We start from the raw sequence: 18,079 nt of genomic DNA on the forward strand, positions 1-18,079 counted from the left end.
AAAAAAAAAAAAAAAAAAAAAGAACTAGCATCATCAAAAATAAGCCAGACTCAGAAATATAAACATCATGTGTTCTTTCTGATGTGGAATCTATATCTAAAAATAAGGATATGAGATTGGGGTAGGACAGAAAAAGAAAATAAGTGAGGATTATTCTAAGCAAAACATAATATACACAACATTTGAAACACCATAGTGAAACCTCAATCTGATTAAAACACACTAAATGTCCCACTGAGGGGAGATGGGAATCAAGAAAAGGTAAAAGGGTACTGAAGACTGTGAATGAGGATGAATACGGGCCACATGATATTTCTATGTATGAAAATAGAACAATGAAACCTGCTGAAAGTGTCTTAAGAAAGGGAAGAAGTATGGGAGACAGTGATGGAAGAGGACTTTATTGGGATAAATTGTTTAGAAATTTGTAGAAATGACATTTGTAAGACAAATATATGCTAATTTGGAAAGAAAAAAATTAACTATGAAAACAAATGGGGATTATTTGAGATAAGGAACGAGCAGAAGGTAAGAAGGGGAAGAGAAAAGGTAGAGGAGAGAATAAGGTAAAAGTACATTGTCTGCACATATAAAACTAAACCCCATTTTTTTTTTTTGTCGGTTGTGGGGCTTGAACTCTGGGCCTGGGCGCTGTCCCTCAGCTCTTCAGCTCAAGGCCAGCGCTCTACCACTTGAGCTACAGTGCCACTTCTGGTTTTCTGGTGGTTTATTGGAGATAGGAGTCTCACGGTCTCTCCTGCCCGGGCTGGCTTTGAACCACAATCCTCAGATCTCAGCCTCCTGAGTAGCTAGGATTACAGGCTTGAGCCACCAGCGCCCAGCTCTAAACCCCATTCTTAAGTTTATAAGAAAGATACAGAATTTGGGAGACAGGGGTTAAAAAGAGTAATAGAAGCCAGGAGCAAGTGTATCAAATTTGTAATACTAATTACTCAGAGGCTGAGACCTGAGTAATAACTCTGAAGGTCGTGGTCCAATCAACCCACGCAGGAAAGTCTGTGAAACTCTTATTGCCATTTAACTACCAAAAAAAAAAAAAAAGCTAGAAGTGGAGCTTTGGCTCATGGATAGAGCGCTACCCTTGAGCAAAAAGGCTGAGGGACAGTACCCAGGCCCTGAGTTCAAGTGCTAGGAGTGGTGCACAGGCGCGCGCGCGCGCGCGCACACACACACACACGAACTAGAAGCGAGGTATATAACAAAAGTCATTTTATACATGTACAGAGATACCACAATGAAATCCTTCACTTTGTATAATTAACATATGCTAATAAAGTTTTTAGAAAACATTGTATTTTAAACTGCTATGCATAAACAAATTATATGTTTCTGTAGTTCTTTCCTGATAGTTCCTATTTAAATCCTACAAATATACCAAATCATTCTTGTTGTCAAAACTTTATTTTCTGAGACTTGTAAGACATCACCATGAGTACTTAGTGTTATTTTATAGCCATTATTTTATTTAAAGCCATTAAATTAATAGTATGATTTTCAGCATTATAAAACATTTAAATGTATTTTGGAGGTACTAACAATGTTAAGATGAAGCACATTATTAAACTACCTTTAGTTTATATTCTATACCAAAATTATGGAAATTGTTAGAAAAGAACTTTAGGATTTTTTTCTAACCATTATTCTATACTCAAAATTGCTGTGCAGAGGAAAAGTGATAAAAGCATGAAAGCTTACCTTGAAATGGGATTTTAACATACTTTGTTGTGAACTAAAAAATAAATGAAAAACAAAAAATGAGTTACTACTCAAAATGTGTTACTGTTCAAACATAATTTTTCTTTTGCATATCTCAAGTACACATTCAAAGTCTACACTAAGTGTTTAAGTCCTATTAGTAAATAATGTTTCATTATAAAGACTTGGTTTTAGAGCTCTTTAAGAACCTAGTGTGGAAAAAAAAAAGAACTTAATGTGAATAATTTGATTCTCAGTATGCTCATTTGTAAAATTTAGTGAAACTTTTCTTAATTTTCAAAAATATATTCTGAAAATTGAAGGAAAAAATAAGACAAATTCCAGAACAAATTGCTAAGAAACCACACAGGGTAGCTGACTCAAAAGCTGATGATCATTCTCTTGCAAATGAACTTACACCCAAACTCACAAGATACATGGAACAGAGCTAATGTACCACACTATTTGAAATGGGACATTATAACTGTCAAAAGATAACTTTTATTAAGTTTGTGTTGACACTGTAAACATTGCTTCTGTAGAAAAACTCCCAATCAGGCCTGGGAAGGTGGCTCAGTGGTAGAGCCTTGCATGCATGAAGCCCTGGGTTCAATTTCTCAGCACCACATAAGAAAAAAGAAAAAGTCGGAAGTGGCATTGTGGCTCAAGTGGTAGAGCACTAGCCTTGAGCAGAAGAGCTGAGGGACAGTGCCCAGGCCCAGAGTTCAGGCCCCACAACCGGACCCCGCCCCCTCCCCAAAAAAGAAAAGAAAAACTCCCAATCAAAAGATTGCCTTGGCTAAATGAACACAAAACTAAAACAAGTCAGTTAATCCTGCATAATTAATTTTAAAATTAAAATGTCTAATAAACCCAACTATAAACATTGATGCATTTATTAAAATTTATAATAATTAAAATTAATACAATAATAATTAAAATTAATACAAATTTAGTCTCCCAGTCAGAACATCATCTCCCCTGGATAATTCAAGATGGGCACCAGCACTTTTTATCCCTAGCATTCATCTTTCTTTATTCTGTTTCACTTCCTTTCTGATTGGAGTTCTTTCTCTTTCTGTTCATTCTATCCTAAGAAACTTTCCTCTGAGTATCTTTTGGGTTGGGTAACTTTCTTAAATGTTCACTTAATAATAAACTCTCAGAAGTTTATAACATCTAAATGTGCATATAAACATAAAGCATCTAAAACAATCTTGTATTTTAAAATTTTTCTTTTATTGTCAAATGAATGTGCTTATTGTCTAAAATTAATCTTCTGATCAATATATTTATAAAATTGTTGATCCTAATGTCTGTGAGCACAAGGCAAAATTTAAATGGCCTTTGTGTATGTGAGCTCTATATAAGTAGCAAAGACTGTTTAGTAAAACCATAAATTTATGTTTACTCCTTTCATTTTCTGTCTAAAAAGTATTTCAAGGGCTGGGAAGGTGGCTCAGTGGTAGAGCACTTGCCTTGCATGCATGAAACCCTAGGTTCAATTCCTCAGCACCACATAAGCAGGAAAAAAAAGCTGGAAGTGGCGCTGTGGCTCAAGTGGTAGAATACTAGCCTTGAGCTGAAGAGCTGAGGGACAGGGCGGGCCCAGGCCCAGAGTTCAGGCCCCACGACTGGACTCAAAAAAAAAAAAAAGTATTTCAAAAATAAAGAGCTCATATTCCAATAGAAAATTCATCCTGAAGCAAAATATGAGACAATAGGGCATACAGCTAAAAGATGAATTTACAGTTAAAATTCGTGCTTCTATTGTCTTAACCATTTATACAAGTGAGAATGTAAACAGATAGTTTACTATTTTCTCTCAGCTTTGATAGACCCTTAATCTAGGGTCACATCAAAACTATTATTGCCAAACACTAGCATTTCCATAATAAGACACGATATCCAACTTAATACAATCATATACATCTTATTACTCAACTGTTCTGTTCAATTTTTATTTTCATTATCTTTAAGTAGTTATACAAAGGGGTTGCCATTCAACAAATTAGTTTGTAAGTACAATGTATTTTGATCAACGTCTTCCCTTTCATCATTTTCTCCCATCTCTCCCAACTCAACTCCTCCCTAAAATTTTCCAAGTTTCATGGGATATGCACTGAATATTGTTACTTTTATATAAGATCTATATAAAATTTACAATTTTATATAATTTCTATTATGTACGTTTATTTTCATTTACAAATTCTTTGTGACATGTTATCCTGGGTATTTAATCTCCCAAAATTTCTTAGTAAATGTAGATAACTACTTCCAGGAAATTAGTATAGGGATGTTTATTTTCCAGAGCTTACACAACTACAAAATTGTGAAGGAGAAATATGGCATGTTTCTGTGTCCAGTGTCTCTTACTATACTTTTTCTTAGTCTCTCTTCTTCCTCAGACCAGCAAATAATCTTGTTTGATCTCTTCTACTTGAGGAAGTTCTGATATGTATGCATATCTTTGAATGACAATGGTGATAGTACATAATCTCTTTCTCTCTCTCTCTCTCTCTCTCTCTCTCTGGATTAAAGCTATGGGAGGGAACCTTGTTAAAAGAATGAAAAAAATAGGTATAATAGCCTATGATGAAAATCCCAAAAGATAGGAAAGTGAGGCAAGAAGATTCTAAGTTAGATGCCACACAGTAATGGGAGAAGTTAATTCTGGCTGGGAAGGAGGGATCAGGGAAGATTTCCTGGAAGAGGCATTATTCCAGGTAAGCCGTAAAAGATGATAGGTATTATAATAGCCAGATGTACTAAGACGTTAAAATCCAAACTGAAATACATATAGAGTTCTTAAGAAGGAATACTTAAGAAAAAAAAGTAGAAAAACAGATTAGAATCCATTCCTGGATACACTTCAAGAAAAAGTTTATGAACTTGGAATGGTCTGTTTATAACCATTTAAATTAGCAAACTGAGACTTGTTATGTGTGTTACAAATTATACCCTGAGGAACAACTACTACCAAATAACTTTTAGAACCCAAGGGATAGCAACAATGCATGTGATTGTTTTTCCATACATTATACTAAATATCATGTATAAATATACAGCCTTCAGCCTCACTTGCTTTTAACTGATTTCAAAAATCACTAATGTTAAAGATCCCAGAGTGTGAACAGTCTCTCACTGGCCTGGCTGTAGATGACACCTTTGACTTAAGGCATCAAACTGATTGAAATTGTTGCCTTTCACAATCATCTGCTCCCACAAAATGCCTTTTGTATCTTAATGATTAACTCCAAGGTTACCTATGCCTCAGAAAAGTAAAAAGTCAGTCATAAAGCTTACTAATCATTATCTTTTTTTCCCAAAAAGAGATAACATAAAAGTTTGGGCCAAGGTTTTGCTAACCTTGTTCTTTAATTAAATGTAAAATAATGCTTGATTTAAATGGAAATAATTATCTAAAAAAATTATAGGATCTGAGTTAAGAAATGAAACTCCAGTGTTATCTCAATATTTTGATAGAAAAGAAAGCAGGTCCCTGTGATGAAGACTCCACTCTGTACAGTTTTCTTGCCATTGCCCCTCTGACTCCTCATTTCCTCCTAGTAAAAGCCACTTGTACTTATAAATCCCCAAGATCATTTTTGGTTTACTGGCTTTCCAAATAAATCTTTCTCCTTTCCCCAAAAACTTGACATCAAGTCTGGCTTCTTCAAGTGATGAGTAAAGGAATTTGGTCGGGTAACACAAATCAGAGAAAGGATTTTAGTAGAAGAGAAAGACACATTTCAAAGTACTAAAGACACAATTCACAAAGTATCCCATATAAAATCTCTAGTCTATTTTGATTTACACACACACACAAACACACACACAATCTGAAATGCCTAATATCCAAAACTGAATGGAAAATAAAACATAACTTACTGTAATACAACCTTTAGAAATTCCTTTTATTTTACCAATATATACAGAAGTAAACATAAAATCCAGGTGTCGATTCATTTCAATATTAGGTATAGTACAGGAACTTTTTTCCATGATAGAATTATATGAGCAGAATTCAGATGATACCTATAAGATAAATTGTAAAAATGCATATAGTCATTAGCTATTATATAAAACCTAAAAATTCATTTTTATGTCAGAATTCCTTCTTAAATTACCATTAAGGAATTTGTGGAGAATTTTACAGTTTTTAATGGTAAAAATGGTTATCTAGATTTTCTGGAAAGGAAAAAAGTGATCTACCTTTAAAAAAGTATAAAATTAATTTTATAAGTCTAAATTCTGGGAATATATCCTCCTCTGTTTCATCAATGCTATGTATTTCTATTTGATATCCTCCTCTTCTTCCTCCTCTTCCTCTTCTTTCTTCTTCTTCTTTTTTTTTTTTGGCCAGTCCTGGGGCTTGAACTCAGGACCTGGGCACTGTCACTAGCATTCTACCATTAAAGCCATAGCGCCACTTCCAGCTTTTTCTGTGCATATGGTGCTGAGGATTCGAACCCAGGGCTTCATGCATGCTGAGCAAGCACTCTACCACTAAGCCACATTCCCAGCCCCTTCTTTTTTGTGCTGGTACTCATGACCTAGACACTGTCCCCAAGCTTTTGTGCTCAAGGCTAGTGCTCTACCACTTGAGCCACAGCTCCACTTCTGGCTTTTTGGTGATTAAATAAATAATCTCATGAACTTTGTTGTCTGGGCTGATTCAAACTGCAATCTTCAGAGCTCACCCTCCTGAACAGCTAGAATTATAGGCATAAGCCATCACTGTGCCTAGTTTAACTCATCAGAAGTAAAGTTATATTAATATAGAACTTTAATTTAAAACGAGATTTTAAATATTATCTCTCTTAATCTCCACAACCACTCTATAGGTAGTTTGCCCCCATAACTCAATTGCATAAATAAAGATAATAAAAACTTGGATTGGTTAAGTAACTTTTCCTGTGGTCATATGGTCAGTAAAAAGCAAAAATAAGTCCCAAATTCGGGTTTCTTTCTCCATGTCAAGTATTCTTCCACACAAATTACTTCCATTAACCAAGATACCATGTCAAGTATTCTATCACACAAATTACTTCCATTAACCAAGATATAAGTTGGTGTGTGTGTGTATGCGAGTGTGTGCGTGCGTGTGTGTGTGTGTGTGTGCGTGTGTGTGTGTGTGTGTGTGTGTGTACGCACATGTGTATTAGTGCCAGTCCTAGGGCTTGAACTCAGGCCTGGGCACTCTCCCTGAGTTATTTTGCTCAAGTCTAACACTCTACGGCTTGAGCCACAATTCTACTTCTGTCTTTTTGCTGGTTAATTAGAATTAAGAATCTCATAGACTTTCCTGTCAAGGTTGGATTTGAACTGAGATTGTTACATCTCAGCCTCCTTACTAGCTAGGATTATAAGGCTGAGTACTACCACCCAGATAATAGTCTTGACATTGCACTTTTAATGAGAAATTGAAGGCTGTGAGAGCCAAAAGAACTACATGACTTTTTCAATTTCCACTTTTACCTTGCATCTATAGCTTAAACATCATAAATGATCTAACAAATTTCCATGAAAACAATTATTATCTGTGTATTCAGCTCCCTCTAACATATGTGGTTAAGCATCATCTAAAACAATATTCATTATTAACCTAATTTACAATGCTGTTCACTTGCTTTAAAATTTTCCTTGTTAGTCAATATATTATCTTTTTATTTTTATCTGTGTATGGGCACAAGCATTTGGTGCTGTCCCTTAGCTCTTTCACTGAAGGCTGGAATTCACCACTTGAAGCACAGTTCCACCTCTGGCTTTTTGCTTTTTAGTGAAAATAAAAATTTCTTGAACTTTCCTGCCCGTGCTGGCTTCAAACCTCAATTCTCAGATCTGAACCTCATACTGTTTCCCAGTTAATCTTTTTATTCTTTAAGTAAAAAAGAAGAATCAATATAGAATATAGAATAAACTGTCATGAGAAGTATACTCTTTAAAAAACACCTTATCATTAATTCCCAGCAATCACAAAAGTAGCTAACAGGGTATCTCCCAGTTATCAAACTTTTCCTTCCCAGAAATTTACACTCTGTGGCCTACTTATCAAACATCCTATTTACCAGAGCTCTGAAAGTTGGACAAAGAGGTCCTAAGGGATTTTATATTGATGCTCAGAAGAACAAAAAATGTCTATGGGAAATTGGGGGAAAAAATCAATTACAGGTGGTACTAATCAGACAAATCACTATGATTTTTTAACTGACAAAATTAGAAGTTGAAACAAAAATAATTTCTTAATGAGCCTTACATTTTGTAAAGACTGCCTCCTAAAAATGACCAATATACATCTCTCACAACTTCATTTAAAACTGGAAACATGCACTTTGAGAAGCACAAAGGTACAAAGCCTGTGTGCTCCCGATCATATAAAATAATATTTATCAAAATAAACTCCAGGAAATGGAAACGAGGATTTTTCTTTGTTATTGTTTTTGTTTTCTTTTTTGTTTGTGCATTTATCTGTCCTTGGGGGTGAAGAGGGACAAAGAGAATGACAAAAGGTAAGCAAATCAAACTAAGAAAATGTATAATCTTTTTTGTAATATTCTGCTTGCTAAAATAAAGTCATTACCTAGTAAACACATTCCACTATTAGTCTATACGAAAACAGAAATAGATTACCTGTGCAGATTCACATGTAACCAGTGGTAGTTTTGATGATGATTCAGAAGTACTCTGATTTTCATTAGCAATCTCAAGGTCTTGATTAGGTTGCAACTTAAGTTTTCCTGAACTTTTATGTTCAATGGGTCCTTCTTCATCACTGGAAACAACAACTAAAAGCAAAATATGTATTTTTAAATGTGTCACAATTATCACTTCAGAAAGAGAACTTAATTTTATTGTCAAGGTGATGTACAGAGGGGTTAAATTACATATGTAAGGTAGTGAGTACATTTCTTATTGAACTTGTTACCTCTTCCCTCATTTTTCTCCCACTTTTATAAATGTATTCAATTTGCAAACTAAACTACCATTCATAGTCTGGTTTATAGCAGCAATATTCAATGTTCCATATCAGTACTTTTCTGTGTAAATTTTTCTAAATTTCCTTGATTGCTATTATAGAGGTGATGTACAGAGGTAATGAGTACATTTTCTTTCATACAGTGTCATCTGTTCCCTCATTCTCTCCCATTCCCTCCCTCCCATCTCTACCCAGGGGTTGTATAGTTCACTTTCATCAATGTACAGTGCACTCCACTGCTCACTTTTTCACCCTTTCTCCTTGAGTTCTGTGCCATTCCCTCCCCACCCCCACAAAGATATAAACAGGAATACACTGTATATTAGGTAAGGAAGACAGAATTATCAGAAAAAGAAAAATTAAGTCGTCTTTTGTTTCAGTATATATTATTTTATATAAATGTGAAGAGGCACTTAGGCATTGCACCTTTGTGAATCTCTTCTAAGGCTATTCTCTATTGATCTCAGTGTATGTGAGTATCTAGAATCCTGTGTTATTTGTTGTACCCCAATGTGTTTCAGATCTACCTTCCTCATATCAGGGAAAACAGGTGCCATTTGTCTCTCTGACCTTGGATTAATTCACATAACAGGATTAGTTCTAGCTTTCTCTGCAAATAACTTTATTCTTTCTAGTGATTGTGTAAAACTCCTTTGTATATAATAGTACCACATTTTTTGGCTATACTTGTCTATGTGGGGCATCCGTGCTGTTTCTGCAACTTGGCTAATATGAACAGTGCAGCAATGAATATGGATGTACAGATGTCCTTATCACATCCTGGTTCGTGATGTTCAGGGTAGATGCCTGGTATAGCTGCATAGAGAAGGTTTATGTGAAGTTTTTTGAGGAACTTCGAGACAGCTGAGGAGAATGGTTGTATTAGTTTACATTCCCACCAGCAGTGCAGTAGGGGTGCTTTTTCCCCACATCCCTACCAGCATATGTTGTTCAAATTCAAAATTTTGGCCATTCTGACTGGGGTGAGATGAAATCTTGGAGTTTTGGGGGGGGTTTCTGTTTGTTTTTGTTTTGTTTTGTCAGTCACGGGGCTTGAACACTGGGCCTGGGTACTATCTCTCAGCTCAGCTCAGCTCAAAGTGAGCGCCTCTACCACTTGAGCCACAGCACCACTTCCCGTTTTCTGGTGGTTAATTGGAGATAAGAGTCTCACAGTCTTTCCTGCCCAGGCTGGCTTTGAACAGTGATGCTCTGATCTCAACATCCTGAGTAGCTAGAATTACAGGCATGAGCCACTAGTGCCTTGGCTTCAGAGTTTTTTTTATTTGCATTTTCCTATGGCCAGGGATGATGAGCATTTCCTCATATGTCTCTTTACCATTCTTACCTCTTCTTCTGAGAAGTCTCTCTTTAGCTCCCCTGACCATTTAGTGGTTGGTTTATTAAGTCTGGGAGAGGTTAGTTTCTTGAGTTCCTTGTAGATAGTGGATGTTAGGCCTTTGTCTGATGCATTGCTGGTAAAGATCTTTGCCCAGTTGGTTGGCTGTCTTTCTAGTTTAGTCACTATGTCCTTAGGTGTGAAGAAACGTTTTATTTTGATGTATTCCCATTTGTCAAGTCTCTCTCCTATCTGTTGTGCCCCTGGGACTCTATTCAAGAAGTTCCTGCCTATACCTATAAGTTCTAATGTCTCTCCTACTCTCTCTTGAAGTAGTTTCAGAGTTGCGGGTCTGATGTTGAAGTCTTTTATCCACTTATATTGGTATTAGTGCATGGTGACAAGCAGGGGTCTACTTTTAGTTTTCCTAACAGCAATTGTTCAAGAGGCTATGTTTTTTCCACTGTATGTCTGTGGCTCAAATATCAGATGACTATAAGTATATGGTTTTATTTCTAGATCTTCTAATCTGTTCCACAGATCTTCAGGCCTACCAGACTGGTTTTGTTATCATGGCAAATATGGTATTTTTATACCACCCACATTGCTTTTTTTGCCTATAATTGCTTTGGCTATTCTAGGTCTTTTGTTGTTCATATGCATTTTTAGATTGTTTTCTCTATCTCAGTAAATAATGTCATTGGGATTTTGATGGGAATTGCATTGAATTTGTATAGCATTTTTTGCAGTATGGCCATTTTCACAATATTGATTCTACCCATCCATGAACACAAGTCTTCCCATTTCCTGGTGTCCTTTTTGATTTCTTTCTTCAGATTTGTGTAGTTTTCACTATAAATATCTTTTACATCTTTGGATAGGTTAATTCCTAAGTATTTTTAAGGATATTGTAAATGGAATAATTTTTATGATTTTCCCTTTCTGCTTGTCCATTGTTGGCATGCAGAAAGACTACTGCATGCCAGTACTCTTATGCAGAACTTACCTACCTTATTTTCTGAAGGATTTTTAAATTTAAAAATAGATAAAGCCTATAATCCTAGCTAATGGGAGGTAGAGATTGGGGTATCACTGTTTAAGGCCAGGCTATTCAAAAAGAAATTCAAGAGACTCCATCTCAAACAATGGCTAGGTACAATAATGTACCTGATATCGCAGCTATTTGTAGGAAGCACAATGGCTGGGTATAGCACCTATCATCCCCAGTGATACTAGGAAACACAAACAGAAAGATCACAGCCCAAGCCAGCTCAGGTAGAAACAGCACTTTGAAAATAACATAAAAAGGGCTAGCAGAAGAGCTCACATAGTTGAGTATATTTCTAGTAAGCATGAAGCTCTGCGTTCAATTCCCAGTGACATTAGGGGTGTGGGGATAAAAAAGAAAAAAAAGAGGGATAAAGCCATAAGTAAACCTGACTATAGTTTGTGTATTATGTTAAAGACTTAAGTCTTCCAGGTAGCACTATTAGGAGTGGCAGAACCTTTGATAGGTAAGGTCTAATTCTTATGTCATTGGGAGACACCACTTGAAGGGGACTTTGGGACCTATATCTGTTCAATTATCCTTTTGCTCTGAGGCTAATGCACTCCCATGATATTATCATCTGGCATACTCACTAAAGGACCAAAGCGACAGGTTTACGCTATCTTGGACTAGAACTTAATGAAACTCTAGTCAAAATAAATGTTTTCTTTTTTGTAAATTAATCGTCTTAGAGATTTTTTGTTATAGTAATAGACCAAAAAACTCCAAAATTTTTAAATAAAAAAATAAGACCTTAGAACAATTTCTATTTTGGACACTGTATTGTGCCATCACACTAAACTACACTCTAAATCCTGTCACAGTAGTCTCTTTTAGAAGAGAGAAATGGATAGCTAAGCACTGTATGGATAAGACTAGCACTGTATACTCTCCTAAAGAGCCTTTTTGTTCCATGTAACTGCATGAACTACTCAAAAATCAACTAAATCAAAATTAATGATAACTAAATAGCTCTTTAAGGATATCTTTATCAACCAAAGTAGAAGATTAAGGATCTTAGAAAACCCATTTTAAAACTATTGGACTGAAGTTACTATATCTCACAGTGATATCATAAAGGCTCACCTGCCTTGGCAAAATTTGAAGAAAAAAAAACTTGAATAAAGCACATACCAAAAAATATATCTTCACAAATCTTAGGGTTACTTACTTGGTTCAGCTGAGATCAAAGACTGGTTCTCTTCACCATGTCCACTAAGAAGAAGCTTTTCTACTATATTCAACTCATCCTCACTCTTCTTAGATGGAGAAGAAATCACCTTATCGGTGGAAATAAAGCTCCCCAATTTTTTTGTGGCTGAACAGGAAGAGGCACTTTTGGAGGCAGTACTTAAACTCGGTTGCTGAGAACCAAGTGAGAATAGCTTAACAGAATCACTTTCTATAGATTCAGATGTGATTTTTTCAAATAATGTTGTGTCCTGATGATAGTTTTCACTTGGTTGTTCAAACTCAGAAGAGACTGTTGTGACATTTTCTTGTTCTTTCTGAACATAAATAAATGTATCAAAAATTAGCAACTTTCTACTTTGGCTTCCTTAAAAAATATTTCCAAGAGTTAAACTCATAAAGAATAATATAAAAATAAAAACATTGTATCATTTCTACAACTGTAAGGATAGAAAACTACCTAATTATGGCAATGTCTATTTAACCTGAAGCATGAAAAATTATTCAACTAGGAAAATGTCCATCCTTATAAGTGGTTCAGATTGTCTCCCATGGTCTAAGTCAATTTCAGAATAACAGAGTATTTTTAACATTTTTGTTTGCAAGTGGCTTGATAACAAAAGCAAAAATTTAAAAAAAACAGAAAAATATTAAGAATCATTGTCTTCAACCTCTCTATAACTGTCTAAGTATTGTTATAAATCTAAAGGTACCACAAGGTCCTGAGGTAATATGAATCAAAGAAATAAAAAACGGACTCATCTTTCCTGGCAGACTAGTACTGATTCCTTTTTACATACATAAAATCAGAACAAGTGTCCACTTATTTGAGTAAAAGAGTAGCAGTTAGAAAATGGAACAGTAAAAGAAAGCCAAATTGTTGACTGATACATTTCAAGGAACACAGCTCTCAGTATATTTCTGTAAGTACATCTCAATCTAAAGATATTCAATGGATGTTTTCAACATAAGAAGCTGTTGTGATCTCCAGAGAAATCTCAAAATCGCCTGTGAAAACCATGAAATCACCTAACAGGATCCTTCCTGAATGACATTACTCTACACTTATCCAGTGTGATGGTTAGACTTGATTGCAAGTTAGATTGGATTCAGAAAAGCCTAAGAGATTAGTAAAGCATACACCTCTGGGTGTGCTTATGAAAATACTTCAGAGAGAGAATTAACTCTGGAAGATCTGTCCTGAATCTCTACATTATCATATTCTCCCCCCTCTCTTTTTTTTTCTCTCTCTCTTTCCTCCCTCTCTCTCTCACCTGATAGGCTGAAACCATGGACCAAAATCAATCTATTCCTTCCTTAATTTGTTTGTATCAGGTATTTTGCTACAGAGAAGAAATAACTAATACAGAAAAATGGTGTCAAAATTGGGGTGTTGCTGTGTCCTGAAGTCTTTGGAACTAGATTGTGGGAGAAATGTGGAGACACAGCTAGAGAAAGCCTGGAATGCAATAGGCAGAGTTCAGTGGATAAATGCTGACAGGACTGCAGACAGCAAAGTCTGCTCATGAGATATCACATGAGAATAAGGACCCTATTGGGAGCTGGACTGGAAGCCATTTGTGTTACACAATAGCAAGGAACTTGTCAAGTTGATAAGAAGTGGACTTGTGATTATCAACTTGATTGGACTGAGAAACACCCAAATTAGTAAAGCATACCTTTTGGTTTACCTGTACAGGTGTTCCAGAAAAGGTTGAGGGGGGAAAGAGTGCTATTAGAGAACCTTGAGGGCTGGGAAGGTGGCTCAGTGGTAGAGCGCTTGCCTTGCATGCCTGAGGCCCTGAGTTTGATTCCTCAGCACCACATAAGCAAAAAGAAAAAAGCTGGAAGTGGCGCTGTGGGGCTCAAGTGATAGAGCGCTAGCCTTGAGCTGAGGGGCAGTGCCCAAGCCCAGAGTTCAGGCCCCATGACCGGACCCAAAAAAATAAAAAAAAGAGAACCTTGAAGTTTTTTACTCTCATAATATTTCAAATGTTCTCATTATTCTAAATTACAAAAGAAATTTGCACATAAAATATGTTTAAACATAAAGCTTGAAAAGAACTAAAACATTTAAAAATCTGATAAAAGTAGAAAACTAAAAGAGAATTATTTGGCTAAATCATTTCAGTTTTATGCTAAGTCAACTCAGTTTTATAAGTATAAAATTGTTTCCTAAGACTTCTAAGTATCTCTACTTACTGTATGGTCTGTTGACTTATCCAAAGTAGAATTGTGAGAATCAGGTAAGTTATTTATAACCCTTCTCTTTATCTTCCTGGAAATCAGAATGGGTTCCATGCTTGAATCAGAATCCTTGTTTTTGCTTCCCTCTCCAAGACAATCACAACCTCTCCATCCACTGTTAAGGTCTTAAAAAACAGAAGACTCACAAATATGGCCAAAAATACAGAAAAATCCCTTTTAGAGAAGTTTTAATTATCAAAATTGCTACCCTAGCTCCAAAGTTCATTAAAATGAAAGTCTACTGTTCAAATCCCATAATGCCATTGGATGAATGTACAAGCAAACCTATATTAACCTGTTCATTCAAAGTACATATTCATTACAGGAGCTGAGAAAATTACATAATGAGTATATATTTATCATTTATTTATGTATTTATTTAGTCAACTGTGGGGCTTGAACTCTGGGCCTGAGCACTGTCCCTCAGCACTTCAGCTCAAAGCTAGCTTGTGCTCTACCACTTGAGCTACAGCGCCACTTCCAGTTTTCTGGTGGTTTATTAGAGATAAGAGTTTCACGAACTTTCCTGCCTGGGCTGGCTTTGAACCACAATCCTCAGATCTCAGCCTCCTGAGTAGCTAGGATAACAGGCGTGAGCCACTGGCGCCCAGCTATATTAATTTGTTGTGACTATATTGAGGCTTTAAGTCAGACCTGGGCACTATCCCTTAGTGTTTTCACTCAACACTGACACTCTACCACTAACTTCAGGCTTTTTGGGTAGCTAACTAGACATAGGAGACGCTGGCTTCAAACTGTAATCCTTAGATCTCAGCCTCCTGAGCTTATCTATACAAATGCTCATATTTTTCATAAATAATTATTTCTAGAAAAAGTCTAGTTTTAAAATGTGTTTCACTGTATGCTGACAATTAGTGACTAATAGAAATTTGTTTCTACAAAGACACAATGCTTCCTCCAAACCCTTATAAGGGTTTTAGCTGGCTACTCATGTGTATTTTTTAGTTTCTTTTTAACTTTGTTCTATGTAAAATGCTGCCAAAAATTATTTAAACATAGTTGAATTTGAAATGAAGTGCATGAATATTTACAAAATGTAATTAAAGGATGTTTTTATCTTAATCTAGAAGATCTCTGAAGGTTTTAGTTTCAAAAATAGCTTAAGTAGGAAATTGTTTTGTACAAATTTTGTTAAAATATTTTTAAATCTTAAAAGATAAAAAATGAGAAAAAAGCCATTAAATAATTATATTTTCAAGGAGCCCTATAAAGAAGTTTTCACAAGACTGAGGTGTATTTTATCTCCAAATTTGGTAATATTAACTTATTATTAACTTAATATTAACTTTATTATTCTCAGAATTGACAGAAATTTTTTGTTTAGATTTGGGGAGTGAGGGGTAGCAGTATTGGAGATTGAACCTCAGCTAGTTCATTACCTCTTCAGCTATGCACAGCCTCTGAGAAATTCCTAGTAACAGAGAATGTATCTAGTAATAGAACTACTAGGAATACTAGGAATGTATCCTAGTAATAGAGACTAGACTATGGGAAAGCTAATAATATAAATCTAGAAAGTATGAAAGCAACAATTAACCAAACTAACATTATAACTTTGTAGTCATATCTCTAGCATCTACAATAAAAGGAAAGAAACAATATTAAAAATTTAAATTTTAAGAGTTATATGTAAGTCAAGAAATATGGACTAAGGTACAATTTTTTTTTTTCGGTCACAGGGCTTGAACTCTGGGCCTGAGCACTGACCCTGAATTCTTCAGCTCTCTCCCTTTCCTCATTCTCTCTCAGTTTTTCCCTCCCATTCCCACCCATAAGTTATACAGTTATTTTCAATGTAAGGCATTCATAATTTAGAAACTATTATTATTATTAAAATAGGCAAAAATTCAAATCACAACAGTTTTCTAAGATTCACAAACCTTTAGTCTGAGTATCAGATGTTATACAAGATATATCATCATCATTTCTTCGCTTTTCTTTAGCACGTACAGTCTGCTTTGCAGAAATGTTATTTACTGCCTTATTTTGTTGTGAAGCCCTGCAAAACAGAACTGTCTTATACACAATTCTTTTTTTTTTTTTTCCGGTGTCAGTCCAAGGACTTCAACTTAGGACCTCAGCATTGTCCCTGAGCTTCTTTGTTCAAGTTTAGTGCTCTACCACTGAGCCATAGCTCTACTTCCAGATTTTTTGGTAGTTAATTGGAGACAAGAGTCTCACAGGCTTTCCTGCCTAGGCTGGCTTCAAATCATGATCCTCAGATTTCAGCCTCCTAGTTCCTAGGATTATAGACATGAGCCATCAGCATCTGGCCTTGACTCAATTCTAATAAAGCCCAAAGTAATTAGGAAGCAAACCAGCATATATCCAAAATGAAAACCAAATAGGTTACAAATACATTCCCACATAGAAGATTATATGATCTGGACAGTGAAAAAAATGAACTCTGATCTCAGTTCTCATTCTGTTCTTTAAATTCACCTAGTGTCTTTGATGAAAAACATAGAATATCCATATGTATATCCATATGTCCAGATATCTATATATGCAACATGAGCAAAAGAGTAATCATATACGTAGCATATAAGTCAAAAAGGTTTTATAAAATAAAATTCCAACAAAACAAATATTCTGAAAATCAAATCTATTTGTAAAAAAAAAAAATTACAGCTGAAAGCCAATTGTTAATGTGTTTCAAACATGGTTCACATACCGAAAGGTAACTACAAAATACAAACTGGTGTAGTAACAAATTTAACCAATATATAAAATAATTTAAAATCTAAGGTACCGGTTAAATATTTAAAATACAACGTTTGGTGAAAAAACAAGTTTTGGCATAACAAGCACAGCATCAATTCTAATAAAAATTTCAAAATACAAAACATACTATCATGTATAAAGACACACATATGAAAATATTCAAATATTTCAAAAGATTTTAAAAATGGGCAAGAAGATTTCCAACCTATTTGGATAGTGGATAACTCTAAGGTATGTGAATAACAGGCTCAAAAAGGACAACATAATTGAGGTCCTGACTTTCTACAACACATTTAACAATCAAACAAAATTGGTATAAAGGAAAATATTAAAGCTGAGTAGTATTAATGCTATTTTCTCTGTACTTAGTACATATATATGTACGTATTTTCATCATTTGAAAAATAATATTATAAGTTAAAAAAGTAAAAGGTATTCACAACTAAAAAACTTAAATAAGTGAAAAACAAGGACTATAAAGAGCAGTAAACATACCAGGCAGACATTTAAAAAAAATGAAAGATATAAAACTGGTGATCACTTTTCAATTCTCTTAAGGTGAAAATTTAAATCACCTTGGAAAAGAGAAAACCTATCCTGGAGTAAGCAGAAGAAAGGGGAAAAGAGAAAGAGGACAAGCCGGGCGCTGGTGGCTCACGCCTGTAATCCTAGCTACTCAGGAGGCTGAGATCTAAGGATCGAGGTTCAAAGCCAGCCCCGGCAGGAGAGACCGTGAGACTCCTATCTCCAATAAACCACCGGAAAACCGGAAGTGGCGCTGTAGCTCAAGTGGTAGAGCGCTCGCCTTGAGCTG

At 35.3% G+C, this 18,079-nt stretch overlaps 1 protein-coding gene across 1 annotated transcript in view; it reads right to left on the reverse strand.

Moving 5' to 3' along the window:
- Positions 1-18,079, reverse strand: part of Senp7 (SUMO1/sentrin specific peptidase 7) — a 95,460-nt gene that overhangs the window by 28,370 nt on the left and 49,011 nt on the right. Inside the window, exons 4-9 of the mRNA XM_013024097.1 lie at positions 16,422-16,540; positions 14,476-14,645; positions 12,254-12,590; positions 8,350-8,504; positions 5,608-5,754; positions 1,717-1,750 (exon numbers count right to left, since the gene is read on the reverse strand). Coding sequence (XP_012879551.1) covers positions 1,717-1,750; positions 5,608-5,754; positions 8,350-8,504; positions 12,254-12,590; positions 14,476-14,645; positions 16,422-16,540 — 962 coding nt within the window. The remainder of the gene's footprint in view (positions 1-1,716; positions 1,751-5,607; positions 5,755-8,349; positions 8,505-12,253; positions 12,591-14,475; positions 14,646-16,421; positions 16,541-18,079) is intronic.

The sequence above is a fragment of the Dipodomys ordii genome, unplaced genomic scaffold (assembly GCF_000151885.1).
Source record: "Dipodomys ordii isolate 6190 unplaced genomic scaffold, Dord_2.0 Scaffold73, whole genome shotgun sequence".
Classification (NCBI taxonomy): Eukaryota; Metazoa; Chordata; class Mammalia; order Rodentia; family Heteromyidae; genus Dipodomys; species Dipodomys ordii.